We start from the raw sequence: 20,219 nt of genomic DNA on the forward strand, positions 1-20,219 counted from the left end.
TTTGTCATGCAGTTATGACATCTAAATTACTGAATGAAATGAGATAATTACTCAAGCCTACAAGAATTTTATATTTAACTTCAAGATTAATATATTGCTAATACTATTTTTCTAGCATTTAGGATCTTGAAAAATTTTCAGTCTAGCTTTTGCTGAGCTAGATTTTTGAAACGGTTCTATGATAATTTGCTCAAACCAACTTTAAAACTTACAATGTGGTCCAAGTACAAAAACCAAACCACGCAATGGATTTTATCACAAAAACTATAGTTTACCGTTTGCGCCAAAAAAACTTTTCAAGAATCAAGTTCTAATAAAAGTAATAAAGTTTTGTTGTATAAAAGTTTAACAGAAGGTAAAAAAATTTGTGATTTTATTGAATAATTACAAAAATTTTAAAATGAATGTGTCTGGGAATGAATTTTTAAATGATGATGAAGTTACAAATGATGTAAAAGAATTAATTCGAAAACAAAGTGGTTTAAAGGAAGATTCAAGCAAAAAAATAATCACCAATGGAAACACTTCACCTAAAGGTGTGAAAAGTGAAAATGAAAACGAAGAGTTACAATGCAACGGAACAAACGAAACAGAATACAAGCAGGAAGATAAACTAAACGGTATTTGCAACGAAAACGCTGATGATTTGAGCAACAGTTATGACGGAAATTTAACTTTAACAGAAGCGAATGAAAAATCATCTGCGAATTTACCAGCTCAAGAAGATTTTAATTTTGAGAAGTTGACGACGTCATCTTTAAATGGAAAGGAAGAGGAAGAAGAGCTGTACTCGGCAAGTGTGGGATCAAACATGGATGACAGTGATGTGGAAGACAATATTACTTCATCGCCTGGTAAATAAAAAAAAAATTTTAAACTTTTACGTTGAACAAAATTTCACTTTATAAAAATTCCTTTTACTTTTATTAAATATTTGCTAAAGTTTTGCATTGTATTCAGGTTTTTCATAGTCATTGTATAATTAATATTCTTTGTCATATTTACTTAAGCTCTTATATGATAATGCTTAGATGGGCAGTAACAACCAAGCTTTTTACATTTACCTCTTAATATTGTAGACAGCAAGTCGAACAGAAAAAAATCGATCCAAAAGAGAGTTTTGGAGTGGTTTGATACCAACCACCAAAGTGATACAATTCATCGATTGAACGTGTTTAGAAAAAGCAAACAATTTTGTGACCTTGTTTTGTTGGTAAGTTATATTAATTTGTCAAAAAAAGTTTCAATTATAATAGTGTGTTGTTTAAGTAAAATAAAAACTTTTTTTAACGTGGCATAAATCTTATGGTTACATTATTGTGCTTAAAATAGACTCACAACAAAAGCAAAAGTTTGAATGAATTTGTTTAAGTTAAAATAGCCTAAGACTAGTATCAATTCAAAGACCCTTAAGTTATTTTAGCCTAAGTACGTTCTTCCGTCTATGCTTAGTCTAGCAAATTTCTTTGTTTGAATTTTTTTTGTGAGTACTCTTTATCGGAAGTGTGCTACTGCAGTACATTTCAACAAATGGCTTAAACTAAAGTGTGCTTTGCTTTTTTTTAAGCTTTTTTGATTGACTTTCGTTTTTTAAAAACAATAAAGTAGGATAATATACTTAATTAAAAAAATATATATATAGTAAGTTGTGTTTTTCTTTAAATCAAATTTTAAAATAATATTAATGTAAAAATTATTTTACCAAAGCTATTTTAATAAAATTTTAAGTTAAAAATTAAAAATCTATTTTTCAATTTTAGGTGGGAGGAAAAGAGTTATACTGCCATCGTGTGATTGTTGGTGGAGCCTCCAGGGCAATATTTGACGAGTTATGCAAGGGTGAGCAGGAAACAGGGCCGCTGGCACGAATACCACTAGATGTTTCTAGACCAGGGGTGTCAGCTGATGCTGTCGAGATTTTGGTCGACTACATGTACACATCAAAGTAAAAAAATTTTTTTTTTTCTTTTAATTATTTTTACTCATGTAAAAAATTGGAATAAAGATTCAAACTTAATATTTTTTCAGGTTGGTTATTCCATCTAAATTTGTGACTCTGGTGTACAAAGCTTGCTTACAACTGGGAGTAGAAAAAGTCACCCCCCTATGTAGAAAACATATTATTTCTGAACTGGAACCGGAGGATTGCATTCAAACCAGAAGGTTAGAATCGCTTCAAATTTTAATTACAAAAAGATTGATTATTAATGTGATTAGGTTTTAGATTTTATCTTAAAACTTGTGTTGTTGTTTATGTTGGTTATAGATTGGCATCAAATGTTGGTGATCATGATTTAATTGAGTTTGTTGACAGCTACATCGAGGAAAATTTTGAGGCCGTATCATCTTGCAATGAATTGCTAACCTTACCCAGAATACAGGTAATTATTGTTCTTTTTTTATTTTGAAAAAGTTTAAAAAAAAATTTAAAACTCTTGGTTTCTGGCTGTGCAGAATGCTGCTTTCTAACTTACATAAATCTTCCCAGTTGTCACAGAATGATAGAATGGGGTTAATAGGTAGTCTGGAATTAGGCCACGACAGGGCAAATAGGTTTGGTGCTGTCATCTGGGTTTAATAAAAACAAGACAGCAATGTTTTAGATGTTTTTGTAAGGCTGTTTACACAGATTCTGTTTTGCTCTAAATCTAAATTTTATGACCTAATTTTATTTTATGGTCTGTAAAACCCAAAAAATGTTTTCCAATTTTAAAATGTCAACAACTAGTAGTCAATAAATAATTTAAATATGCAAATGCAAGTTAATGGGGATTTTTTAAATCACAGTTTTGTAATGCGACTTTGTAAATAAAAGTAATCAATTTTGTTTAATATTTAGATGGAGATTACAGTTACATCCAACTCGAGTGTTGTGAACATTTTATCTTCAATGAACTTGAGAGATGGGATTCTGAGTACTTCTGCTTTGTCCTGGATATGCGGGGTTATTCAACAGAAAGGGGGACATTATCTGGAAGACCTAACTGAACAGGTTTGCTTAGAAATATTTTAAAATTTTTATTTAGTCATTTATTTTTTAGTATATTTGTATATAGGCTTTATATGTATATAGGCTACTTCAGATTTATATGTATATAGGCTACTTCAATCTTTACGAATTTCGCTTTTAAATTTTGTAATTATAATTTTTGTTATCATATTTTAAGACACATATCCTAATTTGGATTAAAAAAATTATTAACTGAGTTACAAAATTCAAATATAAGTCAGTAAGTAAGCAATGATGTTGATATAATCTCTTGTATAATATCAATACTAAAGTATCATTGGTATTTGCTATGGTGTGGTTATTCTGTTAAATACTTTATCTCATGGGATTGCAATGGTATGTGAACAACTAAGTTAAAATTAATTACTATTGGGTGAATGTCAATTTCAGAATAAGGGAAAAGGGCTTAGGGTATAATAGGTTGCCTAACTTAATTAAATACTGTGGTTTATGCTTTTAAATGAGGTAGTTCACACAGGAAGTTTTGGTTATTTACATTACAATGGCAGCTACTATACCATGGTTAAATTATGTAAAACTATTGTTGATTGTTTATATATACAGTTTAAAAGTAATTTGTGAAAAAAGTTTTTTTTAAATATAAACAATTCAAAATATGAAAACTAAAAAAAATGTTTAAATTTTAGAAATGAGTAAATTTTACACAAACTAATTTTTAGAGGAAATAAATATAAATATTTAATCAATTTTATTTGATTGACGGTTTTTAGCAATTGTGGTTTGTATCTTATCAAATTATAAAAACAAATATTCACACATTTTTTTATTTTTAAATTAGGTTTTAAATGTATGTTTATGAGACCCAATTTCATGGTGCTAATATGCAGAATTGGTGGTATTTTTAAAAGTTTTTAAAACATAGCAAAATTAAGTTATAGATTTTAACAGACTTGACATTTAGTACTTTAGTTTTATTTGTTAAATTAGGCTATTTTAAATCTAAATTTAAAACTAATTGTTTTTATAAACAACTGTAATTGCAAAATCACTAATAAAAAAACTTTAAAATTACTATTTTACATGTTTTATTTTATTTGCTTTTTTAATTAAACAACTATATAAATAAAAAATGTAATTCTGTGGTTGTTTTAGCAAAATTATTGAATTTGTCATCACCTTTTAAAATATTTTTAATACCTTAAAGTGAAACTATCTGTGAACAAATTCTTTATCAAAAACACATGTTGTAAGTGACAGAGGGTTTTTGATTTACGCAGTAAAGTGACAACAAATTTAACCTCTTATTTTTACAAGTGTTAAAAATCTTTATAATTTTCCAAGCTACTGATTCTTATTTTTGATTTGATTTTTATTGATTAAAAAGATATAATCTTTAAATTTTATATTACTGCAGAGAGAATTTTATATTCTAAAAAAGATTGCATAAAATTAAATATTGATTTTTTAATTTATTTTTTACTGTTAGTAGTTTAATATTTATTATTTTGAAATGTATTTCGGTCTGCATTTTCAGGTAATAAATCAATTAGCAAAGGTTTTCTTTTAAACTACTTTGCCGGTTTTAATTAATAACTTTACTCAATACTTTTAAATCCTGGTTATACAATTGTTATGATATTAATTAATTAATCGATTTCCCCCTTAGTAATAAATTATCTTTTATTTCCGATGTAATGTGTATGATTCCTAACAATGCTTTGTTTATATTTGGGTCAGACTAATACTAAAATAAGCAAATACTGCAACACTGCAGGATTTATATAAACACAATATATAGATGTATACATACAGTTTTTAAAAACAAATGTTTATTGGGTTAGTTATTATTATGAAAATTTAAATTTTTGTATAATTAGCCACATTTTATCTGCTTTTATTTTCTTAGAAAATCCAATTCCAGAGTTTAGTTTTTTACCAATTTAAGATTAATCTTATCTCGTTATGTTCTGATTACGGTTATGCATGTTAACCAATATTTATACATTTTATTTAACCTCTTTTCTAACTTTGACATTTAATTTTTCGTGGAATCATGTTTTAAAGACTTTTATCTTGACAAGAACATTTTGGCAGTTACATTAGATTAAAAAGATGATAATCTTTGCTTCTTTAATTAAAAAAGTTAAGACTTGGGCTTTATTTAAGTTAATTTTGATTTTTATATCAGTATATTTTAAAAACACAAAAGAAATAATTTTGCTGTTTATTTAGTATTTAACAATGGAATTATTTCAATGGTATAAACTGTTTCACCATAACAGTTGTGGTCTGGGTAAATTATGTTTGAATATATAAAAAAATTATTTTACTTTTGACCACAATATTAATTTATCCAAATTTATGAAAATTTTACGCATTTTCAATAACTGAGCATTTATGTATAGTGTTTTTTTTAGTTGATTGTAATTGTCATTTAAGTGCATTGTTAACTAAGGAAGTTGTAAAATAATTGTCAACTTTATTTTTAGTGTTTATGGTTTATAAAACACTCATGCAAGGCAACCTAACTTCCTTTTTATACGTTTTATGTGCGTAACCTATGTCATTATCATGTTGTTACTATTAGTTTCTTCTGACTGTAAAGTTTTATTTTTGGCCCAGAAACTTGTGATGTCATAACTTCGGTTAATATTTCTTATTTGTCATTCTGATGACACATTTTTTTGTTTAATTTAATAGTGTGGTAAATATATATTGTATTTCTTAATAATTAGAAATATGATTCACTAATCACTGGAAATATTGATTATTGCTTAAGTTAAGTCTTATGTCTTAGTAAATGGAAAAAAATCAATATTTTTGTAGTGTAATACCTTTGTAAAATACCCAATAGCAAAATGATGTAGGAAAAATTTAATTAATTTTACTATGGAAAATTTTATGAAATGTTTCATAATGTTATAAAATAATCTGAACATACAAAAGTATTGGTATTACGTCTGCAAAGGTCATACGGTTGTGATCTTTTTCCTGTGAATTTGTATTAGATATCACACTCTTGTGTTTATTATCACACTATTGTGTTTATTCATTGTTTTTACTGTAACTAAAGTCTGTGAAGGAGTAATACAATCACCCGTAAACATGATTTAAAAAACAGCTTTCAATATACATTCAGTTGATTACGAATTCTTTTATTTTTAAAGTATTGAATTATTTAAATACCATCTATTACTAAAGAAAAATGATTCAATACTAGTAACATTCTTTTTGAAATATCAGTGAATGATAAAAAAAATTAAAATATTTTTTTACCGTACTTTTTAAAAAGCAAGTTAGTATTTTATTGCTTAGTTTTTTATTTATATTTTGTTTTTTAGATACAAAGAGTTCCTGTGGAGGATATCACAAATGCTGTTTCATTTACATCCTCTCTTATCTTCAACAAGCGGAGAACATCCAAGGAATCGGAACACAGTAATAATTCAAATGGAGACGGAACCGTTAATGGTAAAATACAGATACATTATATTTAAAAAAAGAAACAAATATAGGCCTAAAGTTTAAATGCCATTTGTGGTGTTGGTATATTAATAGAGAAATACTGTTTTGTGCAAACACGCCAACGAATATTTTTTATTATTTTTGGATTTGGTTTTAAAAAACACACTAATTAACTCGGTCTAAAATGTTACTTTTTTAGGTAAAATGAGTGGTAGTAAGGTAAGATTGTCAAGATCTTCTTCAATGGATTCACTTGCTACAAACGAGTCAGGGGAGAGCTGTGACCACTTACACTGCCACCCGGAAGGTGAATGGAAGGTTGTGGCTTCAACACCGGCCAACGGAAGTGGTAAAAATTTTTTTCAGTGTTTGTAATAGGGGGGTGGAATATTTTTTAAAAAAATTAGTAAACTATGTTTTAAATAATAATACTAATGTGGGCAGCATCTTTTTTGTTTGTTTCAGTAATAGACAGTGATGACGTTGAGTTATTTATATTTAAAAAGTGTTATTTTTAGTTAAAATATTTCATTTACACCCACAATATGTTGTAATTTTTTATAAAAAATACTACGTAGAATAATAATTAAATTTACATGTAATTAAAAAATGATTTAATTTTACATTTGATTTATATTAACAATTAGAATTTCGAAACCAGGATTTTTTTTTAGGTTTAAAAATTACTTTTTTTAATCTACAGAGCATGTCATAGCTCTTTGTTGTATAGGAGACATACTGTGCACACTGTCAATTAGGTTGCCTAGCAATTCAGAATTTGTCAAGTATGTTGTTAACTTGTTATATATGTATATTTATATTATATTATTTTTTTTACGATATTGTCAATCCTTTACTATTAGATTTACAAGTTTGTTTTATTGTATTTTTTGACAACTTTTTTTATAATTAATTACTTCTTTATTTTTTTATAATAGTGAGCACTCTGATATTCTCAATAACTATCACCATAGTAACATGATGTCATCTGTTAGTTCACCCTCTGTGTCCACCTCTTGTAGTTCATCTGTTGGGTCAATTGCTTTGTTGGGGCAACTGGGGCAAGCAAGATGTGCCGCTGGGGTTGCTGAACTAAATGGGAAACTTATTTGCGCAGGTTTGTGTTTTGAGAAAAATTTATGATTTTCAAATTTTTATTTTTTTATGTTCTATTTGAAAACAAAGAAATGAAATTAAAGTATAAATAAAACTAAATTTTCCAACCAGGTGGATTCAACCAATCAGAATGCCTCGATTCAGTTGAAACTTACGATGCGACCCTAAATCGCTGGAGTCAGACTTCGCGCATGAGAGAACGCAGAGCTCGTTTTTCAGTGGCAGTCCTCGATGACATCTTGTACGCGATTGGAGGATCTTCTGGGTCACATGACCAGATCTCGGTGGAGCGCTATGATCCGAACAAGGAGGTTTGGTCCCATGTGAAACCTCTTCTTATGCAATGCTCTGAAGCTGGGGTAAGTAACAACAAAGATAAGGCAATTTTAATTTACTGCTAAATGTCATTAAGAAAATGCTGTTAAAACAGTTGTTTTTTATATATCTTTATTCTTAATTGTGGAGCTGCTAATTAAATATTGACTCAGCAGGAGTTAATACTGTTTATGGTGCCTTACTTAAGGGTGCTACAGCATGAGAGCAGTGGGGATTGGACCCACGACCTCCTGTAGTGTAGCAAGTATTGTGACTACCACACCAACCCATATTTAGTTTAAATACATGTCTAAGTTTTAAAAATGAAACCCGACTCTAGGTTGCAGTATTTGACAAGTTGTTATATTGTGTTGGAGGAGTACAACAAAGTACTGGAGTGGCTGGAATCAAAACTTGTCAGGTTTACAATCCAGCTTCTGATGAATGGTCGATTACTACACCATTACACACTGGTAAAACATCTTTTGCTATTTTTAACAACGTTTTTACCCGAATTAATGTTTTTTTAAATAAAGATTGACATCGATTTTTTCATAAAATTTTATCATTTTGCTTTTTTACTGTTTTTTATTTTAGGTCGTAGCTCACTTGGGGTATCGGCGCTGGGGGATCACCTGTATGCAGTAGGGGGCAGTGATGGGTGGACCTGTTTACCCACGTCTGAGAGATTTGACCCCACCACCAAATCGTGGAATTTCACGGCAACCCTGAACGTGCAAAGACGAGGGCTCGGCATGACGTCACACAATGGTAACTTATAACTTCTGATTTTATTTTTGAATTTTTGTCTTAAATGTGGAATATTGTATTTTTTAACATAACTTTAAATTTTTTAAGGTTTGTATAAATAAAGGCCATTGCTTTTTCTTATTTAAATTATTTCTATCCCGTGTTTTGAAGCACAACAAAGGTCTGGTGTGTTTTTATTTTTATATATTATTTGTTCAACTAAACAAAGAAAAACATAAACAAATGTCTAGTGCAAAACTTTAACAGGATTTATTAAATCCAATTTTAATACCTTTAAACCTTGCCTTTGTTAATAAAACCTGTGCTACAACAAAGGATTATGTAACAATAGTAAGAAAACATTTTAAATTGAAATATTTCTATTTTTGTAATGCCTCAGGAGCGCTATACTGTGTTGGGGGATTTGACGGTCACTCTTTTCTGACCTCTTGTGAGCGGTATTGTCCGGAGGAGTCGGACTCTTGGATGTTGTTGTCGGCGACTCTAAACGTCCCCCGGAACAATGTGGGACTAGCTTCGGTAAGTTGTTCAGTTTAATTTTTTTAAACTTTTCAAGTTAAAAAAGGGTTATTTTTTGGAAGACGTGTTTGAGCTATCCTCTAACGCTGGATTTAAGGGCGAATGTGGCATTGGCGGGACTCAAACCTGAAACATTACGGCCATGTCCGGTATACCACCTGGCTAAGAATTAACTTTGTTTAATTATATTTTAGTTTAACGGAAGCCTGTACGCTGTTGGCGGCTTTTCTGGCCGCTATTTTCTTGCCTCGATTGAGGTTTTAGAGGACAACGAATGGACCAATCACGATCACCAAAACCAGGTCGTGGGCGGAGCCTCTGACGCAGTGGGCGGGGCTTCAGAAGACCAGGACAGCAACTAAGGGCTAGTTTTTCTCTTCCAACAAATCTTTTTTTGCCTTTTTGGGGGGTTAGGGTTATTTTTTTAAACAACTTTCATATGTCCTTTTTTTTTGATGAAAGCTTGCTTATTGAGGATCTGATGATGTATCTTACCATTGTATATGGGTAACCATACACGATCTCTGAAATTCCATAATCACTTGGTAAAATAATCACTTGGTACTTCGCCTCTTTTTAAAGATGTTTTCTCGATGACTCTAAAGACTTATCTGTATAAAATTTGCAAGGTTTTTTTTTAGGTTTGTCTGAATTTTTTTAGTTGCTTAATCTTCTTGTAAAAAAATTTTTTTTTTTTTGGTGAGTTAAGGTTGGGTATTAATGTGACTATGAACCTAATATGTAATCTGTAAAAAAAACATTCTTTTTTAAGCTTTTTTAGTTTTAATCAACTTTAAGAAAAATAAGATCAACCCATTCTGTAAAACTTGATAAATTTTGAATTAACTCCAAATTTATTTTTATTTTAAACTTAAACTCAGTATTCAACTCTCATAGTTATTTTTTATGTTCAATGAGATGTTCGTGTGCCCAATTTTTTTTTGCCAGGGTGCATTTTTGTTTACAAAGTCTTGTGCTTTAAAGCTCTTTAGGTTGTGTCATATCTTGTTTTAAAATATGAATTAGTTGTCAACACGATTTGGTTCTCTATAAAAATTTTTTGGTTTGACGATTTTGTACGCCTGACCAGCGGGAAAATGTTGCATGTGCTTCGGTAAAAAAGTGAATTTTTAATTACCTTACGATACTTTTTTCAGTCTTAACTTTTTTTTCTTCAAATTTGTTTTACAGCATTGCGCAATTCTGCCGAAAGCAATTCACTTGCGTCTTTTCTAAATACCACATATAAAGTTATACCTACTACATATTGCATGCATATTAAGACGGTTAAACCATTTTACATAAGACCCTGGGTAGTACGGTAGACTACAGGTTACAATTATTTATTCAACACGTTTTTAAAATCAACACGTCTTGGTGTTTTCAATTAACACACACTGTGATATCAGAACATTACAGTTCTTCACGCTTACGGTGCATTTTGTAACGTCATCAATTACTGTGTGAGCTATGTAGCCTCGTGGTCTTATAATTTCGGCGTAAAAATTACGAAATTTTTTTTTTCAATTTGCGCTTGATTTTTAAAATAACATGTTCAGTTAAAATCTGGTTAACCGCTCAAAATTCGCGTATGCCCAAGGGCTTCAATTTACCTTAACCATATTTTAAACATTTACCTTTACTTGTGTATTTGAAATCCAATAAACGTTAACCGTTTAAAGTTCAAGCGGCGCATTAAATGTGTCGTAACACACTATACGAATAAACCCAATTTTCCTACGTTTACAAACTTTGTTTTTTTTGCCTGCCTCCGATATGTTTTTGTCATTCAGTGTTTTGTTAAATATTTTTTTTCTTATTTTGCATAAAAGTATTTTCGGTTAGCTTAAAGCAGAAATTTTGTTTAAATCGCAAAACTTAAAAAAAAAATCAGTAAAATTTAAGGTATATGCAGCACATTTATACCCTATCTTACAACTTATTTTTGTAATTTTTACAATCGTGAAAAAATGCCCTGTGATAATTTACTGTGAACTAACCTTTTTTTGTATAAACCCTACCATGTTTTGAAGCCAGCAACTCGATGCAGGGTTTACTTGGTTTTGTGATAATTTGTTGATGTTTGTCAGGTGCTTCTTGTTTTCGTCTATTACCTGTAAGCTTATTTCTTATTGTTAGTTGTGCACATGATTTTGGATAAAAAATAAACAAAATGCTTTTGTCACAAGTTTTTTTTTTGTTTAGCTTGCACCTTAAAAGCTTTTTAAGGAGATGCCTTAAAGTTTTTTTGTTTTTAATTTGCTATATAAGCAGGTTATTACTTCAAATTTACTTTAATACTGTGCAGAGCATTTAGTTATTGCACAAACATAGCAGGTACTATAACACCGAAGGTACATAATAATAACAAGAATAAAAAAAATACAAAAGCACTAATCAGGTTTTTAAAATATCACTTTTATGCTGCGAATTTTTTTAATTTTATAACCTTTAAAATTGTTTTGGTATTTAAAAGCTCTTGTCCGCCGGCGGAAAATTCATTAATTCTTTGACATCGTTTTCGCTTATTGGCGGCTTTGGCCTTAAACAATAATTATCTTTGTACCCTTGTCCGTACAACCATTTACTTATAGAGGGGATTGATTTTGGTGGATGGTTACCAAAAACCAGTCTTTTGCATACCCGACAAAAAAGGTCAGGGTACCCTGGGTTACCGGTATTAGGTACTGAAGAAATAGGTGTAAGCCTCCATTTATGATATTCTAAATAAGCTGTATCGTTTTGATCAAGGTATTCCAAATAATTAACTAAATCTTTCGGCGAGTGAAAATCGTCAACGTGAATGAATGAATTAGGAGGGGCTACTTCTTTAACGTCTTCTTTTGTAGCTCCCCACACAATAGGGACAACGTTAGTGTCGAAACTATTACGCCATAATTTTTCAGTCACGTAGCCTGGACAATGATACGAATTTTCAAATGCAAGGTAAAACTTGTACGGCTGTAGAACCTTATAAAATCCCTGGACTTTTCTTTCAGTAGCACTGTCAAAGCACGAACCGTATCTTCCAAGCCGTAAACCTGCTTTGACCAGCGCCTTCGCGTACTTCATACGTTCATATGCACCTACTGTGTTATAGCAGTTTCCTACCATCCAAGCTACAAGTTTTGTTTTATTTTCCAGGATCGAGTTAAATTGAAAGTTTTTGTTTGACTTCATTAAACTGTCATAATATGACCCGGGGACTTCCCTGATGTCAGAGTTAGCAGTAAACATTATAGTGAGGTTGAATATTGGATCTATTTTTGGATCTTCGAGATATTGTCGAAAAAAGTGGGTTTTTCCTTGCGTCTCTTTGCTCCAGAAGATATAGGATTGGTCAGGTGTCCTAGACAAGAAAATAACGTTTGTAAACAATTGGAACTTCGTTATTAAATATAATTTAAAGTCAGATTTGTTATTTTAGCATATTAGTTGTTTTAATGTATTGTTCTAAATATACAATCATGTAAAAAAAGAAAAGATTATAAAATGTGTAATAAGGCTGAAACCACAATAGGCCTAGCAGATTGAAAAAGGAAAGACTTCTTCTTACCTTGTATTTTGGTTGGGAATATCAATGGTGTTGTCAAAGACTTGGTTGAAAATAACCACGCCTAAACTTTGCCGAACTTTATTTTTGTTTGTTGTGAGCTCACAGCCGCCACATCTACTTGGCACCTTAACATTAAGATTGCTAAATTTACTCTCCATTACCCACTTGGGAGCGCTCCAGATCATTATTAAAGGGTTCTTATTGTTGTTTAATTTCATTTTGTTTTTTACGAGATTGTCTTTTGGTTTGTCTGGCTTTTTGATGATTTGGATTTCTTCTGATGGTATTTTGTTGTTGTTGTTGTTGTTTTGCTTGATTAAACGTTGGATTTTCTGTAAGCTTTCTGTTGTTTTTGGAGAAATTCTTTGACCGAAAATTTGGTTGTCCAATTTTTTATTTACCTAAAAAAAGTTTTACTTTTTAAATACAATAAAAACAGACAAATGTTAATTTTATATCTCATCTATTACTTTCATTTTTTTTGTAAATTTTTAACTAAGGTAAACGGTTTATTTTTAAATTATATTTTTTACTTACTAATTGGACATCTCTATTTTGCATAGGAGATTTTTTCCTTTCATATCTTAGGCACATATCTGTATGGATACAAGTAAGATACTGAAACACTGTGACGAGCATTGAAATACAGATTACGTACAGAATAGCTTTCAATAATTGTTTTGCGTAATGCATTTTGATTGGGTGCACTGTTCCTAATCTTATAAAAAACATAACCAAATTGTTTTGCTTGGGTAAGATCGTAAAAAAAATCTAAAAAATGAAATTTGAGATTTTATAAATTAATTAATTTTTTTAAGCGTTTTACACAGTATAGCCTTTTCTAGAAGTGGATTATTTTATTCATTATTGCATTTTGCAGCTAAATAACTTGCATTCTATTACGTTTGGCTTAACATAAACGTTTATAAAACTACAAACTTAGCGATTATATTACCAGAATTCTATATGCCAATTGCTTTTGTAGACTGTTATTTTAAAGATCAATTTGTTTTATCGCTGCCATTTTTAAACGTCAGATTTTATTACGACCGCAGGCTTATTTTTATGTGCTAAAATAACAAAATATTGCTGGCTATATTTATTTTACTGTTTACTAGTTTTTATGACAGATTTTACCGCTTTCTAAATTTTGTTAAGCTAAAACTAAATTATAGTTAGACCTGTTTCTTTAATATAATAAGCTCATGTTGTTAATATATAAGCTCTCAAGTTAAATACAATTAATTTCAGACAGCTTTTATTATTGTATTTATTAATAAATAATCCAATATCTAATTGATATACCTACTTGAAATAAATATAACTATTTTACTATTCTAGTTTAATTTTTATTTGATTATTTGCCAAATAAAATAACAACTTTTTTGTTTTATAACTATAAGCAATTAATTTAATGTTTGTTTTACTAAGTGTTCTAAAATTGAATTAAAATAATTTGCAGTAACTAAAAGCAATATATTATATAGTGCATCTTTTAACTAGTGATAATAACTACTAACGTGGTCTATGTGTCTTATTTTTCTGTTAGTTATACTTAATGTTAGCAATTAGTAATTAAAAATAATTTAATTTTTTATCTTATTTTTTTATCATTTAAAGTAAATAAATTAAAAATACAAAAATCTAGAGTAAAAAAAATTGGTTGACTTTTCATACTAAAATTTAATTGGTTTAAGTATTACGATTATATATAATGTCTTTTAGTTTTTTCTTTTTGAACCTATTCAACCGCGTGGTTTTCTACTTGAAGCCTCCGGGTAGTCTTTCCTTGAACATTAAATATGGTTTTTGGGATAGGTTAAACAGGTTCTTTATCTATTAAATATTTAAATTCTATGTCGCAATATAAATTGCATTACTTTTTCACGAAACTTTGATAAAAAATAATTTGCGTAAAACAGTTTTGCTCATTACTATTCGATTTTAATATGACTTTTCAAATAGTTTTTATTTGATATGATTTTAATATGTCATTTTTATATTTCAATTTAAGGGAGTTGAAATGACAGCGTATGACAAAAATTACTTTAGTTTTAAAGGCCCAGGGCATTTGCACTTATTTAATAAATACGTATATTTATTATATACATCAGAATATACTTTAAAAACACTTAAATTAAAATTTGCATACATTACAATTATGTTATTTCATAGTTTACTAAATAAAACATAATCTTTTCTTAGTTTGTACAAGTTGAACTAAAGTGTGCTTTGTTGGAGATATAAAAAATAACTAAAAAACGTGATCACGCATTTTTATCGCAGCGATTTCGTAGTTTGCACGCGAATAAAGCATGATATTATAATTATGTCTAATACAAGAACGAAATATTGAAAAGAATCGTATGTTTTTCAAGCACTGATAGAAATCATTTGACGATGCGATAAATAATATAGTAAATTAGCATTCATAAAAGTAAATTTAAATACGCCTTGGGCTATATTATTGGGTTTATATAAATTTTAAAACCTTTCTTTTCAAAATTACATTTTTTGAATTGAGCAATTTTTTTGCAACAAAAATTATTTTTGTTTTCGTATACCCTATGGCAATTTTTATAACCATTTTTTGACTATTTCTTTGGTAAAAGCTTATTTTTTAAAAATTTTCGTAAACTAAGTTAGATTTGTGATCACGAAAAACAAGACATGTATTAAACCTATGTGACATTTAGAGATTACTTTCAAGATTAACTTTGTTGACGTCAACTGTTGTCATTTTCAACAATAATTGTTTTTGTATACAACATTACTTGTACGTTGGTATAAGATTATATAATAATCTGTTATGGTAAGAAGAGTCTACCGCGTGAATACTAACGCTAAGAAATTATAAATACTATGTCATTTATAGCATTTAAAATTAATTTATGTAACATCCCCAATCTTTTTTTGCCTTTTTGGGGGGTTAGGGTTATTTTTTTAAACAACTTTCATATGTCCTTTTTTTTTGATGAAAGCTTGCTTATTGAGGATCTGATGATGTATCTTACCATTGTATATGGGTAACCATACACGATCTCTGAAATTCCATAATCACTTGGTAAAATAATCACTTGGTACTTCGCCTCTTTTTAAAGATGTTTTCTCGATGACTCTAAAGACTTATCTGTATAAAATTTGCAAGGTTTTTTTTTAGGTTTGTCTGAATTTTTTTGGTTGCTTAATCTTCTTGTAAAGAAAATTTTTTTTTTTGGTGAGTTAAGGTTGGGTATTAATGTGACTATGAACCTAATATGTAATCTGTAAAAAAAACATTCTTTTTTAAGCTTTTTTAGTTTTAATCAACTTTAAGAAAAATAAGACCAACCCATTCTGTAAAACTTGATAAATTTTGAATTAACTCCAAATTTATTTTTATTTTAAACTTAAACTCAGTATTCAACTCTCATAGTTATTTTTTATGTTCAATGAGATGTTCGTGTGCCCAATTTTTTTTTGCCAGGGTGCATTTTTGTTTACAAAGTCTTGTGCTTTAAAGCTCTTTAGGTTGTGTCATATCTTGTTTTAAAATATGAATTAGTTGTCAACACGATTTGGTTCTCTATAAAAATTTTTTGGTTTGACGATTTTGTACGCCTGACCACCGGGAAAATGTTGCATGTGCTTCGGTAAAAAAGTGAATTTTTAATTACCTTACGATACTTTTTTCAGTCTTAACTTTTTTTTCTTCAAATTTGTTTTACAGCATTGCGCAATTCTGCCGAAAGCAATTCACTTGCGTCTTTTCTAAATACCACATATAAAGTTATACCTACTACATATTGCATGCATATTAAGACGGTTAAACCATTTTACATAAGACCCTGGGTAGTACGGTAGACTACAGGTTACAATTATTTATTCAACACGTTTTTAAAATCAACACGTCTTGGTGTTTTCAATTAACACACACTGTGATATCAGAACATTACAGTTCTTCACGCTTACGGTGCATTTTGTAACGTCATCAATTACTGTGTGAGCTATGTAGCCTCGTGGTCTTATAATTTCGGCGTAAAAATTACGAAATTTTTTTTTTCAATTTGCGCTTGATTTTTAAAATAACATGTTCAGTTAAAATCTGGTTAACCGCTCAAAATTCGCGTATGCCCAAGGGCTTCAATTTACCTTAACCATATTTTAAACATTTACCTTTACTTGTGTATTTGAAATCCAATAAACGTTAACCGTTTAAAGTTCAAGCGGCGCATTAAATGTGTCGTAACACACTATACGAATAAACCCAATTTTCCTACGTTTACAAACTTTGTTTTTTTTGCCTGCCTCCGATATGTTTTTGTCATTCGGTGTTTTGTTAAATATTTTTTTTCTTATTTTGCATAAAAGTATTTTCGGTTAGCTTAAAGCAGAAATTTTGTTTAAATCGCAAAACTTAAAAAAAAAATCAGTAAAATTTAAGGTATATGCAGCACATTTATACCCTATCTTACAACTTATTTTTGTAATTTTTACAATCGTGAAAAAATGCCCTGTGATAATTTACTGTGAACTAACCTTTTTTTGTATAAACCCTACCATGTTTTGAAGCCAGCAACTCGATGCAGGGTTTACTTGGTTTTGTGATAATTTGTTGATGTTTGTCAGGTGCTTCTTGTTTTCGTCTATTACCTGTAAGCTTATTTCTTATTGTTAGTTGTGCACATGATTTTGGATAAAAAATAAACAAAATGCTTTTGTCACAAGTTTTTTTTTTGTTTAGCTTGCACCTTAAAAGCTTTTTAAGGAGATGCCTTAAAGTTTTTTTGTTTTTAATTTGCTATATAAGCAGGTTATTACTTCAAATTTACTTTAATACTGTGCAGAGCATTTAGTTATTGCACAAACATAGCAGGTACTATAACACCGAAGGTACATAATAATAACAAGAATAAAAAAAATACAAAAGCACTAATCAGGTTTTTAAAATATCACTTTTATGCTGCGAATTTTTTTAATTTTATAACCTTTAAAATTGTTTTGGTATTTAAAAGCTCTTGTCCGCCGGCGGAAAATTCATTAATTCTTTGACATCGTTTTCGCTTATTGGCGGCTTTGGCCTTAAACAATAATTATCTTTGTACCCTTGTCCGTACAACCATTTACTTATAGAGGGGATTGATTTTGGTGGATGGTTACCAAAAACCAGTCTTTTGCATACCCGACAAAAAAGGTCAGGGTACCCTGGGTTACCGGTATTAGGTACTGAAGAAATAGGTGTAAGCCTCCATTTATGATATTCTAAATAAGCTGTATCGTTTTGATCAAGGTATTCCAAATAATTAACTAAATCTTTCGGCGAGTGAAAATCGTCAACGTGAATGAATGAATTAGGAGGGGCTACTTCTTTAACGTCTTCTTTTGTAGCTCCCCACACAATAGGGACAACGTTAGTGTCGAAACTATTACGCCATAATTTTTCAGTCACGTAGCCTGGACAATGATACGAATTTTCAAATGCAAGGTAAAACTTGTACGGCTGTAGAACCTTATAAAATCCCTGGACTTTTCTTTCAGTAGCACTGTCAAAGCACGAACCGTATCTTCCAAGCCGTAAACCTGCTTTGACCAGCGCCTTCGCGTACTTCATACGTTCATATGCACCTACTGTGTTATAGCAGTTTCCTACCATCCAAGCTACAAGTTTTGTTTTATTTTCCAGGATCGAGTTAAATTGAAAGTTTTTGTTTGACTTCATTAAACTGTCATAATATGACCCGGGGACTTCCCTGATGTCAGAGTTAGCAGTAAACATTATAGTGAGGTTGAATATTGGATCTATTTTTGGATCTTCGAGATATTGTCGAAAAAAGTGGGTTTTTCCTTGCGTCTCTTTGCTCCAGAAGATATAGGATTGGTCAGGTGTCCTAGACAAGAAAATAACGTTTGTAAACAATTGGAACTTCGTTATTAAATATAATTTAAAGTCAGATTTGTTATTTTAGCATATTAGTTGTTTTAATGTATTGTTCTAAATATACAATCATGTAAAAAAAGAAAAGATTATAAAATGTGTAATAAGGCTGAAACCACAATAGGCCTAGCAGATTGAAAAAGGAAAGACTTCTTCTTACCTTGTATTTTGGTTGGGAATATCAATGGTGTTGTCAAAGACTTGGTTGAAAATAACCACGCCTAAACTTTGCCGAACTTTATTTTTGTTTGTTGTGAGCTCACAGCCGCCACATCTACTTGGCACCTTAACATTAAGATTGCTAAATTTACTCTCCATTACCCACTTGGGAGCGCTCCAGATCATTATTAAAGGGTTCTTATTGTTGTTTAATTTCATTTTGTTTTTTACGAGATTGTCTTTTGGTTTGTCTGGCTTTTTGATGATTTGGATTTCTTCTGATGGTATTTTGTTGTTGTTGTTGTTGTTGTTTTGCTTGATTAAACGTTGGATTTTCTGTAAGCTTTCTGTTGTTTTTGGAGAAATTCTTTGACCGAAAATTTGGTTGTCTAATTTTTTATTTACCTAAAAAAAGTTTTACTTTTTAAATACAATAAAAACAGACAAATGTTAATTTTATATCTCATCTATTACTTTCATTTTTTTCGTAAATTTTTAACTAAGGTAAACGGTTTATTTTTAAATTATATTTTTTACTTACTAATTGGACATCTCTATTTTGCATAGGAGATTTTTTCATTTCATATCTTAGGCACATATCTGTATGGATACAAGTAAGATACTGAAACACTGTGACGAGCATTGAAATACAGAATACGTACAGAATAGCTTTCAATAATTGTTTTGCGTAATGCATTTTGATTGGGTGCACTGTTCCTAATCTTATAAAAAACTTAACCAAATTGTTTTGCTTGGGTAAGATCGTAAAAAAAATCTAAAAAATGAAATTTGAGATTTTATAAATTAATTAAATTTTTTTTAAGCGTTTTACACAGTATAGCCTTTTCTAGAAGTGGATTATTTTATCCATTATTGCATTTTGCAGCTAAATAACTTGCATTCTATTACGTTTGGCTTAACATAAACGTTTATAAAACTACAAACTTAGCGATTATATTACCAGAATTCTATATGCCAATTGCTTTTGTAGACTGTTATTTTAAAGATCAATTTGTTTTATCGCTGCCATTTTTAAACGTCAGATTTTATTATGACCGCAGGCTTATTTTTATGTGCTAAAATAACAAAATATTGCTGGCTATATTTGTTTTACTGTTTACTAGTTTTTATGACAGATTTTACCGCTTTCTAAATTTTGTTAAGCTAAAACTAAATTATAGTTAGACCTGTTTCTTTAATATAATAAGCTCATGTTGTTAATATATAAGCTCTCAAGTTAAATACAATTAATTTCAGACAGCTTTTATTATTGTATTTATTAATAAATAATCCAATATCTAATTGATATACCTACTTGAAATAAATATAACTATTTTACTATTCTAGTTTAATTTTTATTTGATTATTTGCCAAATAAAATAACAACTTTTTTGTTTTATAACTATAAGCAATTAATTTAATGTTTGTTTTAC

General features: G+C 29.6%; 3 protein-coding genes across 3 annotated transcripts; 1 reads left to right on the top strand and 2 right to left on the bottom strand.

Moving 5' to 3' along the window:
- Nucleotides 1-117: 117 nt before the first annotated feature.
- Nucleotides 118-11,342, top strand: LOC145743604 (uncharacterized). The gene is made up of 15 exons (XM_082561607.1): nucleotides 118-854; nucleotides 1,080-1,213; nucleotides 1,761-1,945; nucleotides 2,029-2,163; nucleotides 2,267-2,381; nucleotides 2,840-2,992; nucleotides 6,313-6,442; nucleotides 6,636-6,785; nucleotides 7,140-7,221; nucleotides 7,375-7,553; nucleotides 7,664-7,911; nucleotides 8,208-8,340; nucleotides 8,465-8,638; nucleotides 9,018-9,157; nucleotides 9,352-11,342. The coding sequence occupies exons 1-15, from the start codon at nucleotides 401-403 to the stop codon at nucleotides 9,517-9,519; spliced, it is 2,580 nt and encodes an 859-aa protein (XP_082417733.1). The 5' UTR covers nucleotides 118-400; the 3' UTR covers nucleotides 9,520-11,342.
- Nucleotides 11,313-16,489, bottom strand: LOC145743605 (3-galactosyl-N-acetylglucosaminide 4-alpha-L-fucosyltransferase FUT3-like). Its single transcript, XM_082561608.1, has 5 exons — nucleotides 16,370-16,489; nucleotides 15,728-15,843; nucleotides 13,251-13,484; nucleotides 12,714-13,114; nucleotides 11,313-12,506 (listed from the first exon to the last, which is right to left on the bottom strand). Exons 2-5 carry the CDS (start codon nucleotides 15,728-15,730, stop codon nucleotides 11,627-11,629), a joined length of 1,518 nt encoding a protein of 505 aa, XP_082417734.1. The 5' UTR covers nucleotides 15,731-15,843; nucleotides 16,370-16,489; the 3' UTR covers nucleotides 11,313-11,626.
- Nucleotides 16,490-17,384: 895 nt separating this feature from the next.
- Nucleotides 17,385-19,557, bottom strand: LOC145743606 (3-galactosyl-N-acetylglucosaminide 4-alpha-L-fucosyltransferase FUT3-like). Its single transcript, XM_082561609.1, has 3 exons — nucleotides 19,328-19,557; nucleotides 18,788-19,191; nucleotides 17,385-18,580 (listed from the first exon to the last, which is right to left on the bottom strand). The coding sequence occupies exons 1-3, from the start codon at nucleotides 19,481-19,483 to the stop codon at nucleotides 17,701-17,703; spliced, it is 1,440 nt and encodes a 479-aa protein (XP_082417735.1). The 5' UTR covers nucleotides 19,484-19,557; the 3' UTR covers nucleotides 17,385-17,700.
- Nucleotides 19,558-20,219: the final 662 nt, after the last annotated feature.

This window comes from Corella eumyota, chromosome 2, assembly GCF_963082875.1.
Source record: "Corella eumyota chromosome 2, kaCorEumy4.1, whole genome shotgun sequence".
In the NCBI taxonomy this organism is placed as follows: domain Eukaryota; kingdom Metazoa; phylum Chordata; class Ascidiacea; order Phlebobranchia; family Corellidae; genus Corella; species Corella eumyota.